The 24833-nt window shown below is 39.4% G+C and overlaps 2 protein-coding genes across 3 annotated transcripts in view; one reads left to right on the top strand and one right to left on the bottom strand.

Moving 5' to 3' along the window:
* Window positions 1-24833, top strand: part of CYFIP1 (cytoplasmic FMR1 interacting protein 1) — a 76138-nt gene that overhangs the window by 33241 nt on the left and 18064 nt on the right. Inside the window, exons 16-23 of the mRNA XM_055703420.1 lie at window positions 1230-1383; window positions 2604-2760; window positions 3325-3421; window positions 3774-3850; window positions 3944-4052; window positions 4596-4715; window positions 6670-6869; window positions 13930-14017. Of these exons, the coding sequence (XP_055559395.1) occupies window positions 1230-1383; window positions 2604-2760; window positions 3325-3421; window positions 3774-3850; window positions 3944-4052; window positions 4596-4715; window positions 6670-6869; window positions 13930-14017 (1002 nt within the window). The remainder of the gene's footprint in view (window positions 1-1229; window positions 1384-2603; window positions 2761-3324; window positions 3422-3773; window positions 3851-3943; window positions 4053-4595; window positions 4716-6669; window positions 6870-13929; window positions 14018-24833) is intronic.
* LOC114015676 (fibronectin type III domain-containing protein 9-like) lies at window positions 19769-23064 on the bottom strand. 2 transcript variants are annotated; one of them, XM_027804353.2, is made up of 2 exons: window positions 22650-23064; window positions 19769-20570 (listed from the first exon to the last, which is right to left on the bottom strand). In XM_027804353.2, exon 2 carries the CDS (start codon window positions 20521-20523, stop codon window positions 19852-19854), a length of 672 nt encoding a protein of 223 aa, XP_027660154.1. In that variant the 5' UTR covers window positions 20524-20570; window positions 22650-23064; the 3' UTR covers window positions 19769-19851. The 2 variants fall into 2 exon arrangements, with proteins under 2 accessions (XP_027660154.1, XP_027660153.1); XM_027804352.2 differs by having other exon boundaries at window positions 19769-20659; window positions 22650-23056.

Here is a 24833-nt window from a genome sequence, read left to right as displayed (position 1 = left end):
TTGTTTGGAGAGTGTATGGTCTGGTATACATAGCTCATCTAAGAAAATGAGGTACTGAGCACTTTGGGTGAAAAATTGAAGGCAACTGCGGTTTGTAAAGACGGTGTTTCAATACCTGAAATCTGTGGGGATTAGAGCATGTATGGATAATGATCTTGGGTAATAAGAAGTTGCTTAAATTGTGGTGAGGTGGGTTTAATGAAGATTTTGTTTTGGGAATTGTAAAAAATGTTTTGGTTTCTGATTTTCTGGGGGGAAAAAAATTGAAATGTCACCACCAGTGTGCTCCTGTGCTTGGTATGTTTAAGGCCTTTGTTTCACTGGCTGCAACAGGCTGTTTAGAGTACATGGTTCTGTCTGCTTTTTCTGCTCTTGGGCTGGCACACTTGTCTGTCTCAGCTGACAGCAGGAAGGGAGGTCAAATATATGGATTTCAGATAAGTTTTTCTCAGTTTCATGCAGCTCCAAAATGGCTATGTATGGATTGGTAATACTTGGAAATCTTTGCAAAAATAATTTGAGAAGCTAATGGCTCTTTGAGCATCCTCTGAAATGAATGGAAACTTCTCCCTTTGCTTGAGGGAGTACCAGATTGTAGTGATTATTCTGAATGAAGAAACCTTTCTGTATGTCCTCCTCTGCATGCTTACTGTGCTGCTTTTCGTTTGTAACAAACTAACACATTTTCTCTGCTTCTGTTTCCCCTTCCTTATTTACCCGTGTGTTTTTATTAACGGATTCTCTCTCCCCTGCCTGCCCCTGTCTGTTGGTTTTTAGCTCTACATGGTTCGCACTATGACAGAGTCCTTAAACTCTGCTGAGCTGTTGAAGCAGCTCAAGTCTCTGGGATTGGAAAAGCTATTGCATGTGACACACAAGTTTCTGAGGCAGTCCTACATCTATCCGCCTCTTTTAAACTTTGGTGGTAAGACATTGCTTATTACTTTTACTTTTTGTGGTGACATGAACTGTTCCACTGCAAATGGTCTGCTGCTAAGTGTCAGTGGAGGTCCCCTTGGCATGGGTAGGCATTTGTGCTGGTGCGTAGGCTAGCGTTGCGTCTGTTCCTCTTGCCTGAAAGGCTTTTTACACACACAGTGCTGGTTTTCAATTTGAAGTGGAGCAGTCGCTTACTGATAGTAATTCTCAGTGTTGCTCGACTAATGTACCATGTGTATTTTCCTTTTTTCCCCCCCCTTCCACCATAATTGTTTCCTTTAATGATACAGCTTTACATGGTGAGAACTATGTTAGAGTCCCTCATTGCTGACAAAAGTGGTTCCAAGAAAACCTTGAGAAGTAGCCTTGAGGGGCCCACCATATTGGACATAGAAAAATTCCATCGCGAGTCTTTCTTCTACACTCATTTGATAAATTTCAGTGGTAAGATACGTAGATGATCAGTGTCCAGCTTAGCATGTCCTAACACCTCTAACACGACCTGGAAAATGTTTCCGATTGCCTAAGTCAACTTATTTTTGGTTTATTTATCAAAAGCCCTTGTCTGTCCAAATTTTTTCTGAGACTTGATATTCAGTATTGAGGTGGGATTTTTATTTTGACCTGTTACACATTTGTTTATAATACATCAAATTTCATAGTTACCTCCCTTTTCTATTTTTTTTTTAATGTATGTATTATTTATATAAACAAGGGACAGATAAGCCTTATACACATTGAAATTATAAAAAGGAAGTAGTTTTTGTGTTTTGGGGTTTTGGGGATCTTTTTTGGTTTTGTTTTAAGTACAGAGGAAACAAATTCTCTGTTGTGGTAAATTTGATGTCATTTCACTACTCTTACTATTCAGTTAATTGTAATCGGAAACATGCTGTCCTAAAGATTTCACCTACTGACATTGAATGTATCTAGTCTTTGTCATCACCATGCTGTGTTGTCTTTCATTTTTGTTTTGCTGCTGGACTCCTTTACCCTCAGAGGAGGAGGAGTCCGTTAATGTCAGTCATAATGCCACTGGGGAACAGCACTTCAAAAGGTCTTCAGAAGATCTTAGTGTAAAAAGTTCACTCCCGTTTTGGTTCTCAAGCCTTCTGCAAAAGAAAGCTTGTGATGAATGTTTTCTGGAGAGGAGGGAAGCACACCTCTGCACCCTTGGCAGCAGCCTCAGAAACTGTTTTAATCCCTCCTTCATGTGTGTGTCTGTCATTTCCTGACCATCTAATCAACAGGAACATACGGAGCGATTCAGTCCTCCAGAGGGAGAGATGGTACTGGTGGATCCGGTACAATTCTGTCTCCTTCACCTACTGCTTCCCAAGTTCAGTGTACAGGTTTCTCAGCCCCCAGCTGAGGAATCCCCCTTTACTCGTGTGCATAGTTTTTCTGTTTAACTGGTAGTCCGCTCCACTTCCATGCTTTTGTCTGTAATAAGGCACCACTTTGGGGGCCAATGTGGAGTTCAAAACTCTTTGAAAAAGTCATGGGCTTTATATTTTGACTTTGGTTTACGTATCTGGCCTATGTATAGCTGTAGTGACTCACGCCTGCTTTTTTTGTTTCACATCGCATCATCAGAATCACAGTTGTATTGTTCCTGATGTATTTCTATAAGAAGCATAATTCTTCCTTATTTATTCTGAAAGAAACCCTGCAGCAATGCTGTGATCTGTCCCAACTGTGGTTCAGGGAATTCTTCTTAGAGCTGACCATGGGCAGAAGAATCCAGTTTCCCATTGAGATGTCCATGCCTTGGATTCTGACGGACCATATTTTGGAGACCAAAGAGGCGTCAATGATGGAGTAAGACCTACTGGTGCTCTTCCACTGAATGATAATTCTTAATGATTGCCATTCCTTATTATAATGTTACTGCTTTAATTGCTTTTAATAAGCAGTCACAGAGAAGGTATTCTAAACCTTTACAAAATTTTCCTCTTACATTTGCCAATTTCCAGATTCTCAAAATTTTCTTTTTGAGGTGAATAATCGAAATAAAAAACCTTTTATAAAAGTATCATTGCACCAGCCAAATACGTTGTTCCCTAAGTTCTCTGTACTTACTCCTCAAAGCTGTCAAATAGCATTCATAGTGGTAAAAGCATTCCTTTTTGATGGAAAGCTACATCTAGAAAACAAGTTTCACACTGAAAACTTACCTATAGAGTTTGTTGAACTAACAAAAGACTTCCACAAAGGAGAAATTGTGATACTTTATATAAAAAATCAAATGAAAAAAAATAATCCTGTTTTCATGAACCCCGTGTAGATTACAATATTGACCGGCTTACAACACTTTGACTGCACCATCCTAAAGGATCATAATTTCTGTAAACATGTAACTTTTTTTTTTTTTTTTTCATTCAGGTATGTTCTGTATTCTTTGGACCTTTATAATGACAGTGCTCATTACGCACTTACTAAATTTAAGAAGCAGTTCCTCTATGATGAGATTGAGGCAGAGGTAAAGTAACCTTACCTACTAGAGAGAAATAGTCTGTACCTGAATGGGAAAATTATGTTAAAGGCGGCTAAGACTTATTACAAGAGATTCGGAACAGTTGGAGATAATAAACAGAGGAGAAAGACCAAAAAGATGGGTAGCTGTTTGGGTGATATGTTGTGAGGAAACCTGTAAACCTGTGCAAAACGTCTCGGATTAATGCTGAAAAGTGAATGTCATCTTCTCTTGTACTGGGAAATTTGGATGCATTAACTTTCTTAGTTATGTTTGATGAACAGTGTGAAGTCTTGGATAAACTCCCCTCTTTTACTTTTAAGTATCTCTAAATGCACAATTTTTTCTCCTCCCTAAGGTGAACCTATGTTTTGACCAATTTGTCTACAAGCTGGCAGACCAGATATTTGCATACTATAAGGCAATGGCTGGCAGGTACCTATTCCAGTAGTGAGAACTTTTATTCATGCATTTCTGCTCTGATTTGCTGCCTAATATACTTGAAGTGTTTTCTTCCTTTCTTAATAGCCTCCTTCTGGATAAACGATTACGTTCAGAATGCAAGAATCAGGGAGCAACCATTCAGCTGCTGCAGTCCAACCGTTATGAGACACTGCTGAAACAGAGACATGTCCAAGTGAGTTAACTCATGCTGTGTTGTGTTGGAGATATTTGGCAATTTTCCAACAGTGTGGCTTTGTGTAGGTATATAAAACTTTATGTTCTGTCATCTTAAGTGGCATAACTGACATTTGAGATCAGCTTTTTTGTCATACAAGGAGTAAATAAAAAAAAAAACTTCATACAAATATCTGTGGCAGTTAAGCCAAACACAAGCCAAATAGGAATGTCAGCTGTGGTAGTGTTGTCTTGCTAGTAATATCTTACCAGTTTTCAGTATGTTGTTGGCTTAATGTCATGGAAGCATAAAATGCTGATATAAATACTCAGATGTGAATGCAACATGTGATTTTACTTATTTTTGTGAGAATTGGGATGCAAATTGTAGTACCTCATTTGTTCATGAAATTATAAATTTTGTCCATCTGCTTTGTTTCTGTGTGTTTGGAACGCAAGTTCACCATGTGACAGTCTTAATCTGTGGAGTCTCATAGTCCTTGTACAGCTTGTCTCGTAATTTGACTTTCAGTTCAAAACTTCATAGCATTTTTTTCTTTAGCTTCTTGGTAGGTCAATAGACCTGAACCGACTGATCACTCAGCGAATTTCGGCAGCCATGTACAGGTCAATGGAACTGGCAATTGGTCGATTTGAAAGTGAGGATTTGACTTCGATTGTGGTGAGTGGTGTGTTGCAGTTTTGCCAGAATGCTAACACTGCAGTTGGGGTCTAGATGCTAGTTTTGTTTTGTTTTACTGTTTTAATGTAATTTAATTTTTGTTTCTTTTATTTGCATTGACAATGATAGACGTCTAGTCTTCCCTTTTTTTCTTTTTTTCCCTCCGTTATAAATCTGTATTTGTTTTTTAATGGTAGAAGCAAAAAATGTTTTCTCCAGCTTTGCTGGAAGTCCTGTAAGTATTCTCTCAGCAAACAGTTGTACAGTCACTCCTGAAAGAAGAGGCTGAATGACTAACAGACAAACCTGTTTTATCCTAAACCTTAGTTAAATATATATAATGGGAAATACTTTAAGCAGTCTTACTAGAAATAAATCAGAGAAACCTCTGATGTTTTGATTTAATTTTTCTGTAAGTGTGAAATCATACAGTGCTGTGGTTGAAGTCTGTCTGGTTTACTGCATCTAGATTGACACAACCTTCCTACCAGAACCAGCTTAGTTTTGCAAAAGACATTCTTTCTGTCACCTCCAGCTACATCATAGATTATACTGGCAAATCCTCTGTTACCATTGTAGTATATAGTGTACTTTATTAATTCTGATGTGCTGTGATTTTTTTTCTTCCCATGCCTTAACCTGCATCTCTGTTCAAACCATGCTTTGGCCTGACCTGACACAGTACTCTGGAATATGCTGCCATACATGGGACTGTGCAAGTCCCAATCCTGTTGAGACTGAGAATCTTGCTCTTTCCTTGTCCAGAAAAGAAATAAACCTGCTGCAACCAGGTCACAGGTTCTTACTCTTTCTTGAGTTGGAAAGTGGCAGACCTAAGGTGCTCCTCCCCACCTCCCCCCCCCCCCCCCCCCCCCCCCGCCCCTCCTTGTTTTCATTTTCTGCAAAATGATTTCTGCTGAAAACTGCTTGGTTTCCTCAGTGAGAAACAGATCTAATAGCTTAACTAATCAGTAGTTTCTGCAATTTTTCAAGACAATTAAATTAAATGAAGGTGGTTAAAAGACTGAGCTAGTTTTTTCCCTCAGATTGGACTCAATACTGTAATAACAAGCATAGTGGTTGTTTTTCCTTAAATTAACTGTTATTCACAGGTTTGAAAATCCTTTGAAAACATGGAGCATTTAAGTCTGACAGCATGGTACGGGAAGATGTCAAGGAGTTTGATGCACAGCTAAACAAAGCCACTGGACATTCCTTCACTAGGTCATTGCACAGCAATCTTTAAAAGCAGTGGCCTGGGCTTTTTTATTCAGTGGGAGGTTGTGTTCTTTGTGTTTGGTGTTTTCAGTGTCTGATATCAGAGATGGATTCTTTTTTTAATATTTTTTTTTATTTTTTTATTTTAAAGAAAGTGCCAGAAACCATACCAGGAAGCAGTGCTCAGTGTAGGCTGCAGCACGTGTAGTCACATTTGTAAATGTCTGGTCTGGTCTTTCATTGCATCTTAGTAGATTCTTCACTGGAGTAAAGCATGAGAGGGATTTATGGCAAATGTGATGTTATCGCTACCGGTACTGCTACAGAAGTTAGTTCACCAGTTGCCCTACTGAGCAGAAATTATTTTGTGATAGCTTGCAAAGAAGGAAATGCAGAAGATGCTTCTTGTCCTGTATGACCCCTTTTAAATAATGTTGTGGCTTTAACTTTTGCTCAGTGGAAGCGGAGTTAGCACAGATCTGTGTTTGAGACCCATCTGCAGTATGGACCAATTTTAATGAATACCTTTAAAGTCTCAGAGGTTTTTGGTGGGAGATAGTTACAAAACAATCCCAAGACACTTCTTTCCAGCTCATCATTAGAGACTGGGGGAGGCTCAGTTGTTCATTTTGACTTCTTTCTAGTTTTCTGTTTGCTCAAGGTTATTTATATACTTGTTGAGTTTATCCACTTTATTAAATGCGCTACTTCCTTTCTTTCCTCTTGTTTTTTGTAGGAGCTGGATGGCTTGATAGAGATAAACAAGATGACTCACAAGCTTCTGAGTAGATATATGACCTTGGACAGCTTTGATGCCATGTTCAGAGAAGCCAATCACAATGTGTCAGCCCCTTACGGAAGAATAACTCTTCATGTCTTTTGGGAACTCAATTATGATTTCCTTCCAAACTACTGCTACAATGGATCCACTAACAGGTTAGCCTGGCAGCCTTTTGTTTGCAACAGTTCTACCACTCTCCTGCAGCTTCTTTCCCAGCAAATGCTGACAAGTCCATCTCCATCCATTTAGTGTGTTTTCCATTTCTAATGCTTTACTTGAAATGAAGCAGCATGAATCATTTTACTGAATATTGTCAAATGTATGAAAGCCTGTGATTTGCCTGCAACAGAAACCAAATGTAACTGCAGCATCCAAATTCTGACATTTTAATGGCTTAGCTATGATATACTGAAAAATATACTGTGTCCAAAAATATTGCAAAGTGTGTATCAGGAAGATACTTTGGTAAACAGGGTCCTCAACTATGAGGTAAAGGAAATAAAATTATATTCCTGATTCTGCATTAATGTGAAGAAAAGGATTGTTTACTCAAGAAGGGAAGAGTTCCGTGTTCGCTGCAGCTACAGTTGCAGCCTCTAAGGAGACTGAGTAATGGAAATAGGAAGAGGAAGATAGGATCTAAAATTTGAGTAAGTGCTTGACACTTTGCATTTCTGGGCTTCTTGCTTGTTCGCTATTTTTAGGATTTGTGTTGCTTTTATAGCCTTTACTCAGGTTTTGGTTAAAGTACTCTGAAGTGACAGTAAAGTGACACTGAATATTGATCTGTAGGAAGATGAAGCCTGTTCTCATCTTTCACTCACTGTCTGCTTGGAGAGCTTTCCCTGTCTGATACCTTTTGTGGTGATTATGTTGCATCTCAGATCCAGGGTTCTGGCCAGGGCAGAAAGGGAAATGCTTTTGTGGTGGTTAAGTTGTAGCCAAGAAAATCCTGTTACATTTGTCTGTTTACATTTGAGAGTTCAATGTATTCCTGAGGAAGCTACTGTGCAGTTGATAAATCTGGAGGTCAATACTGGAATATTCAGTGCGATGTATTAAGAATCATATAAGCATAATATTAAAAGAAAATCTTGATGAAATGCTGATCCTTCGCTTGTCGGCCTCAGTGGAAGGCATTTAATACCTCCTGTAACAGTTCAGTCTGTTTTCATCCTGGCTATAAGGACTGACGTAGCGCAGACCACAATGTTTGGAAAGCGAGCAGGAATGCCAGAGGATACTAGCAGGATCCTGTGGGACTGTTGTTTGTCTGTTTAAAAAATGTATACACAAATTGAGTTAGGCTGATCCTCAGGGTTGTCGGGTAATTAATTCAGGATGATTAATTTAAGAGAGACGGTAAAGGGAGCTAGATCTTAGGCAGTATGGGTACCATGTGTCCAATTTAATCAAAAATTACTTTGGTTTTGGTCAAAAACAGCATTGTGGAGAGAATTAATGTGTGTGTTGCCATGCTACACAGTGCCCATTGATATTTGTGCTGGGAGAGGGAACAGAGAGTTTCTAGCCCTTTTGTAGTTCCTAAGCCCATTCATTATGTCTATTACCGCCTTGCTGTTAGTATGAATTTTAAATTTATGAACTTTCTCTGCATTCAACTGTATAGGTTATTGTGTGCAAATACAGGAGCGTACAGTGAGGAGCTCTGTCAGAGCTGCTAGATTAATTCTTGACTCTTGATAGGTCATGTAATGTCTTGCATGAAAGCTACATGTAAACAAGGGAAGAAAAATAACAACTAAAGCATGGAAGAAAGAGAAATAAACATGATGAAAAGCAGAGGTTATTGGTGGGGGGGAGTCGGAGGTAGAGCTCCTGGGAAATATGTAATACCTGTGGCTTGCCTTTTATTAATTTGACCACAGCCTAGGTGTAAGGCTTCTTCTTTTAAAGTTAGTGTTTTGGTCAGATTGTATCCAGACCCTTTTGAAGCTCTTTTCCCAAGAATGCTTGAATGTGATAATTTCAAACATTTGTCAGGGAGTTCAAGTGTTTAGAAACCCTGATGTTTGGTTCAAAGGCTAAGGCTATGCACATAGAAGTGTTGAAACACATTGCATGTTTAATTATTTCAGACTTAAGATTTTTTTTTATATATCTGATAATGTACTGAGATTAAACAGTGAGGCTGCTATTAAAAGATTTAGCAATTTAATAACTGCAGTTGCTGATTTTCTGAAATTTAGTCTCATTAATGCTGGCCAGCTGCACAGCTGTGTCCAGACTTGGACACAACAGTTTGTGGAGAAGAAATAGGGGAGATAAGTGAGGGGACCTCTGCAGATGGGCATTAGCAATGAAATCCAAGGGTGTTTTTAATCCACCTGCTATCAATCATGAAAGAAAGAGAACAAATGTTTGGATAATGGCATGAACATATGAACTGTAGGTGAGGTCAGGGCTCTCTCTAGTCCAGTGTCCTGATGCCAGCAGCAGCCGTGCAGGGGCCAGTTATGAGAACAGAGGAGGCTTGTGGTCATTTTTCTCCCAGGATATGTGCCAACATCTAGCAATGATCAGGTGTTTCTGTAAAAAAAAATGGTGCAAAGTTAGTGCATTTCTGGCCCTTTACAGGTTGTTTTTCTTCCCCCATTGCTTTGTCCAGTCCTTTTTTTAAAGCTATGTGAGGTTTTGGCATTCATGTGTGCTATAATGAAGAGTCTGCAGTGCTGTGCTGTACAAAAAAACCCCCTCTCTTAGTTTGATCTCAAGCAGTTGCCTGCCAGTTCTTATACTGAAAATAACCATGAACAGCCATTTCCCACTTGTGTTTTCTGTGCTGCTTGGGATTTTTTTTTTTTTAAGAGCCCTCTCTTGTATTGGCCCTCAGTTACATGTTTTTCCAAGCTAAAGGACTTTCCACACCAGGAATCTTTTGTCACACTTATGCTTACATCTGTGTTATTTTCATTCCGCTGTATCTTCATGGAGTTAAGAGGACTAGGGCTGTCCATAGGGTTCAGATGACACAAGGGCAACTTCCAGGTTTTTGTCCTTTGTTCCTTTTCCACTATTTGTGTATTCCTTTTTTTGCCTCGTTTTCTTTACTAATTCTAAGCTGGGTCTTCTCCCATGATAGGTTGTTTTGTATTGAGGGCTAACAGAGGAGCAAGTGTGAGACAGCCTAGACATTTAGTTGGATTGAGGATTTTCTGTGCTTTCTTGACACAAACGACACGAGATTCTGGAGGCAGTAGCCAGACTTGTAGCTTCATCTCCTCTCAACAGACTATCCAAATCTGTATTCTCTGCTAAAAATTCATGTGTATAGCATTTTTCTAAATGCAGCATGACATGTTTCATCTGAGGATACAGATTTTTCAAAGAACGAACAAAAACTAAGCTTTTTATTTTTCAGTCTTCCTACCTGTATGCCTCTCCCCTGTCCTTTTTTGAGCTCTCTGTCTCTCTCATACTGCTTTTGAGACTAGTTTTCATAAGAGAACAGCTGTGTCTTCTTGTCTTACATGTACTGGTGTAGTCACTGTTCAGAAAAAATTTCAGCCCTCTCGGACACTGCTGGAGCAAACCTGAAAAGTAGCACTGGCAGTGAAAACTGCCTAGTTTCGGCTACAAAGAGCCAAATGGTGCAGGGATATAAGCTTGTGCAGAGTAGGGGAGACTGTAGTCAAGTACCTTCCTCCACCTAAAAAAACAGCAGAAAACCCAAAAAAAAGTCTTTCTGCCAAAAGGAAAAGTGATAGCAATGGAGTGGCAGATATCTGTTACTCATTCATGCTCTGTTTCCTCACCCTTCAGTTTGTAGCCTCCTGTTCTGTCTTGACATGCATGTTCAAGAGTGACAGGTTAGATACAGCATTCCGTAAGAGAGGAGGTGTAGGGCTACCCTTACATCTGGGAGAGAGAACAAACTAATTTGAGAAGACTGGAAGTTAATAAGTGTTCATACTGATTAGACAGGGAGGTGCAGAAGAACACTTTCTGTACGAGCTAGGAGGGAGGACTGTGATCTCTTATTACTTCTGAGATGAAGCTCAGAAAGTTCATGAATGAGATTGATTGTCTGATCTGGTACCTGCAGTAGCAAGGCAGCAGGCTCACTGACCAAAGTGGTCTCTTGTAGGTTTCTCCTTATTGTCTTAAATAGATATTGTGATTAGAATCACAGAATAATAAGAATCATTTAGTTTGTAAAGTGGTTACTATGAACTCCATCCTGGTAGGTATTACAGAAACACCAATATAAAATTATTTGATCCCTAAAATACTTTGGGGCTTATGTTGTCCATCAGCAATCACTGTCACAAAGCTTTGGTAAGCCAGCAAGCTTTTCATCTGCTTAATGTAATTTGACTGCTTACAACCTGCATTGATTAAAATGGATGTACTCTGTAAGATCATCAACACTGATTAAAAACTAAAAGACCTGATTATCTTGGAGTGTGCCAAAATCTGCGTCCAGCAGTATCTGAGAGAAAGTAAAAATTTGCCTGGCCTTAGCATTGATATTCAAAGAGCTTCAGTCCTTCAAAGAGATGTTTCTGTTTCTTGGAGGAGGAGCAGGAAGAAGCCAACCAACAGGATGTCAGAGAGAAAGAACGAACACACACACCCCACGCACCCCCACACCCCCAAACATACACAAAAAGTTTGAAGAATAGCAGATCATGCTGAACTGTAAAGGTTTCTGTATAGCCCTTAGTTTTGAGGGAAGAAATCTCTAATATTAATCTCAATGATCTATTTGGATTAGTCACATACCACCTAGAATTATGCACTCTCTTTAGCCTGTTGTATCCTCAGTCATAGCCATAGGCCCTCCTGCTTCCTTTGCTTAACCTCTGTCTTCCTCTCTTGGCAGCTTTCACCCAAGAAAGTGTAAAATTGGTGCTTGCTCTGAGTCTCTAAGAAAGCTTTGAGACTATTTTGCTGCTACTCTAGAACATTAGAGATGGAGAACCCCCCCAAGAATGTAGAGGAACACCGAGGAACACACAAGAGTTACATGGGCTTGTACAGAGCTGGTGAAACGCGGGGACTGTGCATCAGAAGTTTTTCTCCAGTATTTAATTTCTGAGGCTGTGATTGCTTCTCAATACAAATAGAGGCTGACTGGTTTGCTTCTAGACACTAATGACATTGTAATTCAAATATATTCATAATACCTTTTTAAAAAGACTAAGAATTACATTTACAACTTCCAAAGTCAGGGGACACACCCAGATTTAGATTCTGAAACACTCTTCCTTGTGAGGGTTTTAATTTAGTGGTAACAGATCATCTCTGGCCCAATGCATCTACATGCTGAAATCTAGTCTTATCTCAAATGACATGGTATCTCTTTCAATTTCTTTAATTTTAGAAATTGTCTTAGGGCTTGAAAATTGATGTCAGTTTAAAAAGGAATAGGATTTGGAGAGATGAAGAGAAAGAAGGGGTATAGAGTAATCTCTGGGACTGACATATGTTGCAGATTACTTTGAATTCTATCAAATGTTTACATCATCTCTGGTAAGCTCATTAATGAAGTATCTATGCAGAGAACAGATTCAAGTAATCTCAAGTTTCCAGTTGCTATGTAAATGGGAGAGAAGGGGGGAATCTTGTAAACTGAGGAAATGTAAATATAAGATTTAAATTGTATATATGTAGAGTATCAAAAATAATACACACAAATTATCTGGTTTTTTCCTCAAAAGCTCTAAATGCAAGGACTTTCTGGACTTCAAGTACAAGTACTTTTGGAAAGACAGAGCTAAAAATATATTTGAACAAGTGGCTGAAAATGTGGGCATACTTGTTTTTTAGTAGGTTAAAAAAAATACGGAAAATCTTGTCCTGAAGTTATAGATTCTCATAAGAATGTTTCAGGTTACTCAGAAGTAAACACAGTGGAAGTAATTGTAGGCAACATTGTGCAATTTATACATGTTTGGTGAAATAATTTTTTATTAGCACAGCTGGTTTTACTTTCAGCTAGAAAATGGATGTATTAAACCCAGAAATTATATGTTCTTTCTAGGAAAATTTATTAATGAAGCATTTATTTTGTCTGCTGACTAAATTCAGACGTATTTTAAACAAAACCAGATCAATATAATTGTATCTTGCGATACTATAATGTACTGCAAAGTTCCTTTCCTCAAACCTTTTCCTAGAAGCATTTATTTCACTCGAATATCTCTCAGAACAGCCTGATCTGGTACAAAAAACATTTGACGTACACTTCTTATAGCTGTTTTTCCTCTTGTGTATGTCCAGCTTTGCACCATTTACCAATAAATCCTTTTTATCAAGTTAAAAAATAAAGTACCCATCCAACATGTAAACACACGTACCATAATTTTGCTCGGTTTAGTAAAGTTAAGTGGAATCAGAATTATAGTAGATGTTGATTAATTTCCTTCTGTACTAAAACTGTAGTGCTGCAAAACGTGCGTTAACCACGTTAACCAGTTAACAGGCAACACCAGGGGAGTGGGTCGGTGCTGCCTGTTCACCAGGGGACTCATGGCTGCCAAGTTCTGCCCAAGCACTGTTCTTTGACTCTGGGGCCCTCAGTTTGGAGCGGGCTGTTTGATCCTATCATTGGCAGTACTCCATCTGTAGTTCTCTTGTCATCCTCTTAACAGCGGGCAAAAGGTAAAGGTACATATGGTTTGTGTTGGTACATGCTCACGCTAAAGTAGGATCAAACTTTTGAAACGTTACCTTTGCTATGAGTTTTGTTATTTTTATATGGCCTTCCTCCCTTTTTTAAAGGTATTAACCTAAAGTATTTCTCCTGCTGTGAGTTTCTTTGAGGGGAAGAGCTCCGAAACACTAAGTAGAAATGCCACGTTCTTCTTTGAAGGTGTAGTTTGGTCTCAGGAACTTAATTTTGGAAGGGAAGCGCAAGGAACTTCCTTACTGTCTCTGAGAGGCTATTGCTACTTTGTTGGCTGCTTCTCTTTTTGAAGGGCTGGGCTAGAGTAGAGGTGAGAAAAATGCTGGGACCCTACGCACCACTGGAAGAACAGGGTCCCAGTAAGCGATGGAGGATTGCCTCATGATTTGTGTCCAGGCTTTTGGGCAATGCAGGCGACATGCTTCCCCAGTTTCAATGTGGGCTGAAAGTCTGGCTTTGGCTTTATGTGTAGAGAAAAGTAGTATTATACAGGGTAAGGTGCATTAGGCACAGACTTACTAACCTAAGTATAATTAATGAATTCTTTAATTTGTTTTTTATAGGTTTGTTCGGACCGTGCTACCGTTTTCTCAGGAGTTCCAGAGAGATAAGCAGCCTAATGCACAGCCACAGTATCTCTACGGATCGAAGGTGGGATTTAATTCTCTTTATGTTTATGGTTTGCTAATGTTTAAAGGTATCTTTTTTAATTATAGGAATTATGGAATATGAAAGTTATTAAAAATGGACTCAAATGCATTTTGTGAGTATTTTAATTTCAACTTACACCTATTTTTCAGACTTTGCTGTGAAGCTTGCCATATGTTTCAGCCAAAGTGCAAGTGATTAGTTGGATGGTTAGTCTTATCTGACACAGCTAAAAATAAGTCCTTCTCTCAACCACCTGCATTGCGCAGTTGCTTATAGTGGCAGAGCAGACTCAAAGAAAAAATTAATTAGTCATCTGGTGAAGTGAGAACAAGAGCCCATCTTGGGTGCAGCTGCTCCCTTGTTACAGCAATAAAGACTGTGACAGCAGGAGAAAAGGGAACAGATAGGAAAAACTGCTTCAGATGTTGTTTGCCTTAAAAGGAATATGAATTCTGACCATCCTAAACTATCAGATACGAAACTGCTTAATTTTTTTTAAAGTGTAACATTTCTTTAGCATTTTCAACCCAAGGACCTTAAAGTTGTGATGAACTTGGCCCTCTGGCCATCTCAACTCCTGTCTTAGCGTCGTCTTTCTTATGTTGCAGATTACGAGTGTCTAGAAGGTTTATGCAAGTTTTCAGTAGAGCTGTACATGGTACGCAGTAGTGTACTCTATGCCTTAAGGCAATGCCCAATGCTGAGGTTGGAAAAGAGCTTACGTGGGTGACAAGTTGAGACAGTGCTTGGTGCAAGACAATAGTCATGGGCTTTCATGGAGCTACCCAAGTGAGGAATGTTGGCCTGTATTTAGAGGATGAGATGCTGTGCTCATGTGTGCAGTATCGTATGTTGGAGGGATAGATTTATTCTCCCTGATCCCTGCACATTTATTTAATTACACTTCAGAATTACGACCTGAGTCTTAATGACAGTTAAAGGCATAGCACATGAACATATATCTGCATCTTTAATATCCAGTGAAAAATACTGATCTGCTTCCAACAGCAGTAAAAACCAGCAGTGCTATCTTCAGCAAATCGGTTGAGAATATTTAACAGGATGTCACTCTTAATTTTGCGTTGTCTTTTTGCGTATCAGGGAGGCAAAATGAAAGTATGGAAAAGATCAATAAAAATACAAGGACCAAATTATAGGTTGTTGGCTAAAAAAAACTTTTGCAGTTATGTACTCAATTATCCTTGTAGATTATACAAGTGCGCTGTGTCATTTTCATGTCTAGCTACTTTCATTATCTAGCTCCTCCTTAAACATGAGCATAATTAGTCCTTCTCTTACTATTATTTTCTGCACATCATATCCTAGTTATACGGTGCAATCTTTGTGTAGTGGTTTGCCCAGCCAGCTAGGTTTTGAGAACTGAAGAGATAGCTCAGGAGTTACAAATTTCAGTCCTAATATATCTGCTGCATTTGTAAAACTTTCATGCTTTTGAAATGTAAAGAAGGTGGAAAAAGGTTCATATGTCTTTAATGTGGAATGTAACAGCTGATTGTCTGGTACTATGAATATTTTTATATAATTGTACTTCCAACAGGAAAAGTAAATTATAGGAAAGTGGGATTTTCTTACATTAGAGTTATTGTGCTCCTTACTATTTTAGGAATTCGCCAGATGCGGTCTAAAGAGCAACCCCTCCCCCAAATTTAGTAGAGATTGCTAACTTAATTTATCTAAATGATGATACAGTGGGGTGGGTGACAGTGGATTAACTGGGGAACCCTTTTTTTTTTATCAGTCAGGTTACATTATTAAAATGAGTTTAGTAATCTTTACTCTGAGAGCTATACATTTTCAGAAATCTGATTATTTTTCTATAGGAGCAGGAGCAATCAAGAGGATTCTTAGATGCATTTCTGGAGCAAGTTTCATAACTAGATATCATAACTAGATATGCAGATATTAGCAAATATGACTAGTTTTAAATTTTTAAAGGAGTATGGTTTTATTATTGAATCTAATGTATTTTGGAATTGAGGATATTTGAATAGAATTTCAGCGGGATATTTCTACTGTACATAGCAAGTAACAAACAGATAGGAATTCTTTTATGATAGAGGCTACACATTCTATCATGTGATATAATTGCATTCTGTTATTCTGTGTACTATATAGCTAGGCTTGTCACAGAGCGTATCCCTGTTTGGGTCCTTTAATGGTTGTATCGTTGAATTGCCTCCTGGATAATAGTGAAGTATGGAGTAGCTATGTATTTTTTATTTCATTGTCTTTTTTGAGTTCTTGAACAACTGAAGATATTCAGGTGAGCACTTCACATTGATCATATAGCCAAAGAATATGACTTTTTATTTTGCTTATTGGACTTTGGTGGTGGTGGTTAGTTTTGAGCTTTTTGGTGGGTTTTGGGAGGTTGGGTTCTTTGTGATTTGTTTTTGGGGTTTTTTTTTGTTTTTTTTTTTAGCAATGCGTGGTGTTTATTTAGGTCAAGACAAGAGCATTGTGGTTTCTTGTGCATTTGTACACTCATACATACATGTATTGGACTGTAGTGGTGAAATACTTCATGTGCAGAAGCTTTGCACAAGCAATGTGCTTGCTTAAGAGTAATTAAAGAAATGTTTAGTTTTGATCTCAGAGTGTTCACATATTTCTAAATGGATCAAAGCATTTGATCTATATTTATGTATGGATGCTTAGCATATACAGGTGTGTCCACATTCTTTGTTGCGTCTAAAGTTTTCTGAGTGGTATCTTCATCCAATTAACAAAACAGAAGCCCACAGATACAACTTAGTTCTCCTGTCTGACATGGGAGCAAAGCTGTCAGGTGGGAAGAAGCCAACCTGCAAAAGTTCAGCAGCCTTTTAAGTGAGCTGCAGTATTTTAAAAACTCATTGAGCGTGGTCGTTGAGATCCCATTACTCAGGTGAAGTGTGTGAGCTTAATAAAATGAACGTTAGCAGATTGACATTTGGCAACATGGGCTGGATGCATAAAATACTTTATAGTGTATTTAGTATATAGTATACTATATACTAAAGAGTCTTTTCTGGGGATTTGATACTAAATTTACATGTTGATGAAATACCTGGTTTTATAGAGGTTGTGTAGAACAGAATTTTAAGAGCTTCCTTTCTGGCTTATACAACATTTTCCAGAGATTTTAATTCTTGTATGTCTTCCACGTGTTTTAGATGCTAACTCATTTGTTTTGTGAAAAAGGACCCCTTTTGGAAAATACTTCTCTGTATGAATATAATGTTTTTTATCTATTGCTGGTGCCCAAATTGAAACCAATTTGCACTGTGTTGCATCTTGTTACCAGTTTAGTAATCTCTTAGAATGCTTGCCACTTACTAGATCACTGTTAAAACTGGACAGTGAACTACTAAAACACAGAATTGCCAGAATCAACCTGAACAAATGTGTAATAAAACTTTCTGACCAAGAGTTGAAGAGTTGTGTAGCTCTGTGAGTGTGTGGTGACGCGAGTTCTTCAATGCTAGTGCAGAAGTCAGATGGCATTCCTTATGCGTTGCTCATTTGCAACAGTTGAGATGGTCTGTTGCTCGTGGGGTGTTATGAATGTTTGTCTAAGTAGTACACGGTAAACTCCTTGGGTGAAATGATTTCATATTTAGGTGAGAGAAATCCCATTCTGGGAGCACTTCCATAGTAGCTCCTTGCCTTCTCAATCTGATATATACATATGTCTTTTTGTATATATGTGTTTGTGTATAAATAACACAATTCAGTAGGTGAATTGCCTCAACACTGCTTCAAGACTGAACTGCTCCTTGTTCTTGGTATAGTATATACATGTGTGTATAACATATAAAAACATGTGTTGGACTCCCTTAAAACCCAAATAAAGAAACAGAGATGCCGAGAAATAAAAAGGTTTTCAAGGGCCCCAGACACAGGCGGAGATGAGAATATATGTCTTTTGGCTCCATCCCTTTAAAATATTTTCTTTCTCTTTGATGAAATCCTAGTGAGAGAAGTGTTACTGTTAATTTGATTACAAGATCATTTTAAAGCATTTTTTTCTGTCCCTGCTACCCAGCTGCCTCTTTTTGGTAATGCACCTGTAGTGTTGGCTTCATGCTCTGAAGATAGTTTTTCTGTGTCTGTTTCATGAAATGCCTTCATTTAAAACAGCAGTAAACTTGTCATCATCACAGTTTATTTAAGACTGATGTGTAAGACAAAGAAAAACATGTCAGCTGGAAGAAATGCTATGTAGGAGGTGGAGAACACATTATTGCTAACACCACAATAAAGACACCTTTTGAAGTGTTTTCTAAAAGTAATACTCGCCTCCATTCAGTGCGCGTTCCTGTCTATCCTACCTATCTTAGTAGAAAAGAAGTAAAGAAGATGCATCGACCTTAGCCAGCTGGTGTCTTCCTAGCAGCACGAGAGTCGGTATCTTTCACAAGTTGTGGGAAATGTTGTCAAAATACAGTAGCTGAAAAGACTCACTGCCTGCTGTGAAATGTTCAGCAGGCATTCTCTCGCCAAAATTTTACAACCCCTTGGCTTCCAGGGCACGGTGGGAAGGGATGGCAGCTGCCCAGCTAGCAGTTCTCCAGCCTTTACTGGTACAACCAGGCAGTGTCAACAAGAGCTGACTTTACACATATGTTCATATCAATGCCAGTTTAAAATGCCTGCAGTCACAGTGTATTTTTGTTTTTTAGACATACCTTACTATACAGCAATACTAAGATTTAATATGTTTTTATGGAATGCAAATGCACTTAAGAGATTTAAAACAGGGTGACTTCTACACGTAAGCCAGGCAAGACTTGCTATGTTGTGAGGGTGAACAGATTTCTGTCCAGTGGGTCCTTCTTGGCACTTTGCCCCATGAAGCTCAAGGCAGAGCGTGATGATCGGCAGATTTTCTTGTTACAAAAATAAAACATGTTTTGGCATGTTTTACTTCCTTGCCCCTTCATTACACAAAATGTACTATGTGGCTGTATAGAAATTTGCAGCTGGTGAATGAGTTTTATCGTTAGAATTGAAATGGAAAGAGAAAAGGAAGAGCCAGGAGTTGTTGCTCTGAACTCCATTTCTTCTTCAGGGAGTGGCGCAGAAGGTGGCTGGTGGTGGGCGCAGAAGTGTGCGAAATACGGTAGCCGAGGGTATTTACTTAGTTTCGTTGGAAGTGTCCTTACAGAGTCACTATCTTGCTTATGTTTTAGACAGGCAAAATTTCAAAGATAGAGGAAGATACTCTTAAAATCCTGGTGAGTTTAGCTTACATGCTGAGACTGACCTCATTCAGATGGGAGCTATGGGAGAGCACCGTGGTCGGCAAAGTGTGTGGTCTGAGTGTGGTAGTTTGCCGTGTGTAGTCTGAGAAGCAGTTGGGATTGTGGGGGTAAAAGTCACGCTGGCAAACCACTGCACTCGGGGTGTATGTTCCACTTGCCTGTGGCACAGCAGCCTGGGTTGTGGTCTGAAAACTTCTACTCAGTTTTATTTATGCTAGTTAAAAAAAAAAAAAAAGTTTCTTGGTCACTTGTGATTCTTTTTTATATTTGTTTGCTGTTTCAGGCTAAAGAAAAGCAACCAAAAAATCACCTTGACATGTAAACCAGTTGTCTGCTCCATGCTTCATTTTTGAGTAATGGAGTGCTCATTTCTTGGGAATCTGAACCTTTGCCTCCTAGTACCTCTGGCTGCGTATAGGCTGTTGGAAAGGGACGTGACACCAGAGGGGCAGCCAGGAGTGCAGTGAGCGGTTGGAGCTCCCCGTTGTGAGTGCCAGCTGTGCACGTGATGCATTTGAAGCAGTTGGAATGTTGTATGTAGTTAAAATCTCCCTGACAAAAGGTCTCTTAATTTGTAGCAGAGCACTGTCCTGTCGCTGGCACTTGTTCCCAGCTTTTGGAAGCTGCTGTGATGGGCTCCTTGCACGCTGAGGGATTCCCTATGATTGTGGCCAGCTGGATGCCACCTGGATGCTTTTCCTCAATGTCCTGCATCAGTTGGCGCTGCCGGCTGAGCTCCTCTGGGTCATATGCTGCACTTTTGGTCCACACCTTCCTGTGGTCTTGTTTGGAGGTCCTGTTTCGCCCTTGCAAGCACTCCTGTCTCCTGCGGCACAGGAGGTGCAGGCAGCCATAGAGGAGGATTGCAGCGATGATGAGGAGCAGGATGCTGCTGGTGAGCCAGATGCCCAGTGCCAGCTCTTTCTTGGTGTTGCTCGCAGATGCCGGGTCTTGTTCCAGCGTGTTAAAAACTCTGCATTGGTCTCTGGAGGGGTTTGCGGACTGGCAGGTCACACACACAATGTATGTTGTTAGTGGAGTTAGGTTTTCAACAACATAGGAGGAGAGACTGGTGGGCACCCTCTCTTCCTTCTGAAAGCTCTTTCTTGAATAACTGGATAGCATGCTGTTCCAGTTAGGGTGGTACATGATGCTATAAAAGCTGTCGACACAACCGGCCATTTTTGGCCAAATCACCATCGCTGTGTTTCCTGTGATGTTTTGGACGGTTATTCCCATTGGGATGTTGCTGGGGTGGGCTTTTTTCTTGCCTGGTGCTGACCTTGCTGTGGAAAGGGAAGATGTTTATTTCCCAGGGAGGTAACTTGAGAAGCTGCAGCGCTGGGGATGTCGTGAGGATCTTAATCGTAGTGCTCTGTAATTTAGGAAAGGAGTTTATTAGGAAACTATGCTCTTATCATTGGTACTGCTGTGTAAAAGTGGGAGTGGGGAGTTCATGAAGTTTGAGAGAGGTATTTTAACCTATGTATTTCTTTCTCAAGTGAAAGAATAAACATATGCTTATAGAAATTTAGCCAGAGCTGCTGCCTGTACAGGTGATCAGTTGTATCTTGTCTCCATGAGAGACAGTATGTTTTGCAGAATTTGCAACTGGGGTACTACATCCTCTCACAGTTTTTTTGTTTTTCAATGTCTGAAAAAGAAATGCAGCAGTTGTTTTTTGCTCTAGTCGGAGTATCTTGCATTTTATTTACTTGGTGGTTTATATAATCTCAAATCTTGCTTTTTTGAGTAATGAATTTTCTTACATTAAGTGGGAAGAGAGGAGTGGCAGGAGTGGATAATGAGGGATGAATTCCTCTACCATCCGCAAGGCTTCATTTTTGCCAGTCACAATCAATTGAAAAACAAAACAGTATGTGGAAGCATCACCAGATACTATTTTGTCTCCAGTATAATTCTACATTAGTTTCTTATTTGCCAATATTCTCCACTTTTTGCTGGTGAGTTAGCACATCTGTAGCCACTGTAGTGGCTGTGATGACTGTACGTCAGTGGCATCAGTATCACAATATTTAGTCTTGATGCTAGTCAGCCTCTTGGAAAAGCTTTCTCAAGCTAAGCTTAGCTAGTGAAATACAACTTTCACTATAGCATACCTTTTGGGTAAATAATGGGTTTTAAAAAAATTACTAATACTCTTTTCTGTTCTTAAGTGGTTGAATGTAATTCCATAGGCTGGCTGCACTGAACTTATACTCCTCACAATAAAATCAAAATTAAAAAAACTTCCAATATTTTGAGATTCATTGTGTTACCACAGTAAACAGTGAAAGGAAAACATCTCTTTTCTGCAATTTTCTAAACACGGCTATTAGAGAATATATTATAATAACAGCCATTGGGTGTTTTCATTTGTTTGGCATGTTGGGGTTTTTTTTCCTGTTGTAGGGTAACTTTTGAAAAAGGGCCTACCTCAGCAATTTAATCTGATCATATTAGTTAATAGTCAGTTTCTAGTGGTAGTCGTGAAAGTTTTTTCCACTGTGAAAGTCTCTTACGTTTTAAATGAAGATAAATGCCCGTGATGGTAACACTGTATTTAATTATTTATGACTTCATTGTAAAAATCAATTTATTTTTTTTATGATCATATTTAAAATGCAAAGTCACTGACTAAATTAGCTATTGAAAATTCTCCTGTTGAAGAAAGCTTGTAAGATTTGTTCATAACATTCTGAAATTATTCTGTAATACTTTTATTTTATACAATATAGGGACCTGGCAAAATATGAATTATTTTAGTGAGATTTTGGTAGTTATATTACATTAATAGTAAGAATTCTATGACTGTTTATGTACGAAAATTGCTGCTCATGGCTTTTGGATTAAACTTTTTGGGAAGTGGGAAGAAAAAGATGTACATTTATTTTCATTATAATGTAAAACCTTAGGTATGACCGATCTGGGTAGACGCTGCTATTCTAATCATGTGATAAGTGAACCCTTTCTGATACAGCAACAATATAAAGGATCTGAGTTTGCTTTCAAATAAACTTATTAGGCAGACACATTTTGGCATCTACCCAGCTTCTACCGATACTAAAATCGGGCGCATTAGTAAGATGAGAGCTTTTACTTGCTCAGTTGTCTTCTCTTTAGCTGATAGATCCCAATTACTTAAAATTATAATTTATTTTCTATAGAACTCTTCCTAACACAGTCTAGAGACAATAGTTTCATCCTCACGGGATTTTGTATGTAGAATGTTTGGATTTTAATTAAACACCAATAATACATTTATGTTATTACAAAACGCCAGTTACTGGAAGACACATAACTACTGACATGTAAATGTTGGAAAACCCGTCTGATGTTTTATGGATTAAAATGTCAGTACTTACCGTCACTTCCTGATGGAAATTTCAGAATAGAATTTTCATACGGTGTTGCTGCTGTGGAAATGATATAAACACTAAGTTCTCTGTATCCCTTTTCACATGAGTTATTTCCTGCCTGATCTCTGCTTGCCAGTTAGCTTTTTCTTCCCCTCGGATTCCCTGGACTGAATGCTCATTGCTTCGTGCTTTCAGTTTTTTTTCTGCGGTGCTGCTGGTAGCATGGTTTCTTTGTCTCTTCCACTTAAATTCATGCAAGAGCACATCTTGTCTAAAGATGCTGTTGCCTTGCTTTTCAAAGAACATACAGGAGAAAAATGTCTTTTCCCCCCCTCTCTTGCTTGTCTCTCCTTGGACAGTGTACTGCCTGAACATCTCTGTTATATGCTCTTGTGCCTGTACCAGTGATGCTGTGAGTGATTAATGTTAGCACTTTGATGACATCAGCAACTAGCAACTCTTTTATTTATTTATTTATTTATTTTAAGTAGGGGAGGGAGCAAGCATAGCTTATAAAATAATGAACTCCTCCTTTCCTTCCCTCCCTCTCCACCCACACCCCCCTTTGTTAGTGGCTCCTTCCCTAAGCATTTTATGCTTTTGTGCGTCATGGGGGGGAAGCAGTGGTGGTGTGTGATGGTGTTTTCTAAATCCCTTGTCACGGTTCATAACGCTCCGCTAATCCAGCATTTACAGGTGGACCATTTTAGGTACTTTCCCCATGAGGGTTACATTAAAGAAAGATGTATTTTTAGATTGGCTGGCTTCTTATTGTTATGTATTAGTGAGTCTTTAAATGCTGAAATCAAGTTTTTAGGGCTTGCTTTTCTATGACAAATTTCTTCTCTGTGAGGAAGATTTCCTTACCCTTAACCTTATAGCAGTGAAACACTTTAACCTACTGAAGTAAAATTCTGTAAAATTCTTCTTGTGCTATAGTTAAATAGATAGCGTGGGCATATTTATTGTGGAGACCTACCTGACTGGAAACAGCAAAAGCAAAAGATTAAATCTCCCTTTTTAGGGACAATTGTTTAAGTGCTTAGTGGATGGGGACATTCATCGGTACAAATTTTCCTAAGGTTTTACCAGTTCTATCCCCTGTTGATGCCCCAGAAACCTCTTGTGCCTGTGGAGAGCTATGGAAATGCACACGTTGTACTAGAGGGGTGCAGCTTTATGCTGTCCGTGTGGTGGGGTGTGTTGAGGGTTCAGTCTTTTAGCCGGCTCTGATGTAGTAGCAGGACTGCATCGTGTATTAGGAGTCTAATAATTAACCAAGTGTCTATTTTAGTTTGTGTTCCCAGAAAAGTGTTTCATTTGGAAATGGCCCTCCTCCACAAAATCAGCACAAGGCCACAGTCCTTAGAACAGAACTTCCTGGACTGACGGGTGGCTGAGGTCAGGGGACTCTCCAGGGCAGGGTGACCTGCAGCAGGTTGCTCAGGGATGTGTCTGGTTGGGTCTTGAATATCTTCGAGGACAGACACTCCACAGTCTCTCTGTTTGACCACCCTCACAATAGTGAAGTTTTTTCTGAGGATTTCCTGTTTGTGCCCGTTGTCCCTTGTCTGGTCACTGGGCACCGCGCAGCAAAGTTGGCTCCATTGCCTGTACTGCCCACATCAGTCACTTAGGCATGTGGATGTGATCCCCCTGAGCCTTCTCCAGGCTGGATAGTCCCAGCTCTCTCAGCCTTTCCTCACAGGAGAGATGCTCCAATCCCTTAATCATCTTCGAGGCCCACCGCTGGCCTCTCCAGTTGTCCCTTTTGTACTGGGGAGCCTGCCGCTGGACCCAGTATTTCAGGTGTGTCTCACCCATGCTGAGTAGAGGTGACAGATCGCCTCCCTTGCCCTGCTGGCAGTGCTCTGCTTAACGCAGCTTTGCTGGCTGTTGGCTGCCTTTGCCATGAGGACATACCTGGCTTGTGGTCAGCCTCTTGCTCACCAGGACCCTCAAAGTGAGAAAAAAAAAATACCCCCAAAACCCACCTTCTGTAGGTCAGGCGGTCTTGCTGTATAGTTTCATCACACAGATGGAGGCAGAAGTTCAGGCCTGCAAGAAATATAACTAAATCTTTAACTAAATTTCAGTACTGGCAGCTGCTTGGATTTTCACATTGAGAAATAAATTGCTGGTTATAACTTTGTGGTTGTTGAAGCATGGTAAAATTAATGTGATGTTTTT

The sequence above is a fragment of the Falco cherrug genome, chromosome 2 (genome assembly GCF_023634085.1).
Source record: "Falco cherrug isolate bFalChe1 chromosome 2, bFalChe1.pri, whole genome shotgun sequence".
Lineage (NCBI taxonomy): Eukaryota > Metazoa > Chordata > Aves > Falconiformes > Falconidae > Falco > Falco cherrug.
Note: the sequence above shows the minus strand (reverse complement) of the source record. Positions and strands in the feature narration are given on the sequence as shown.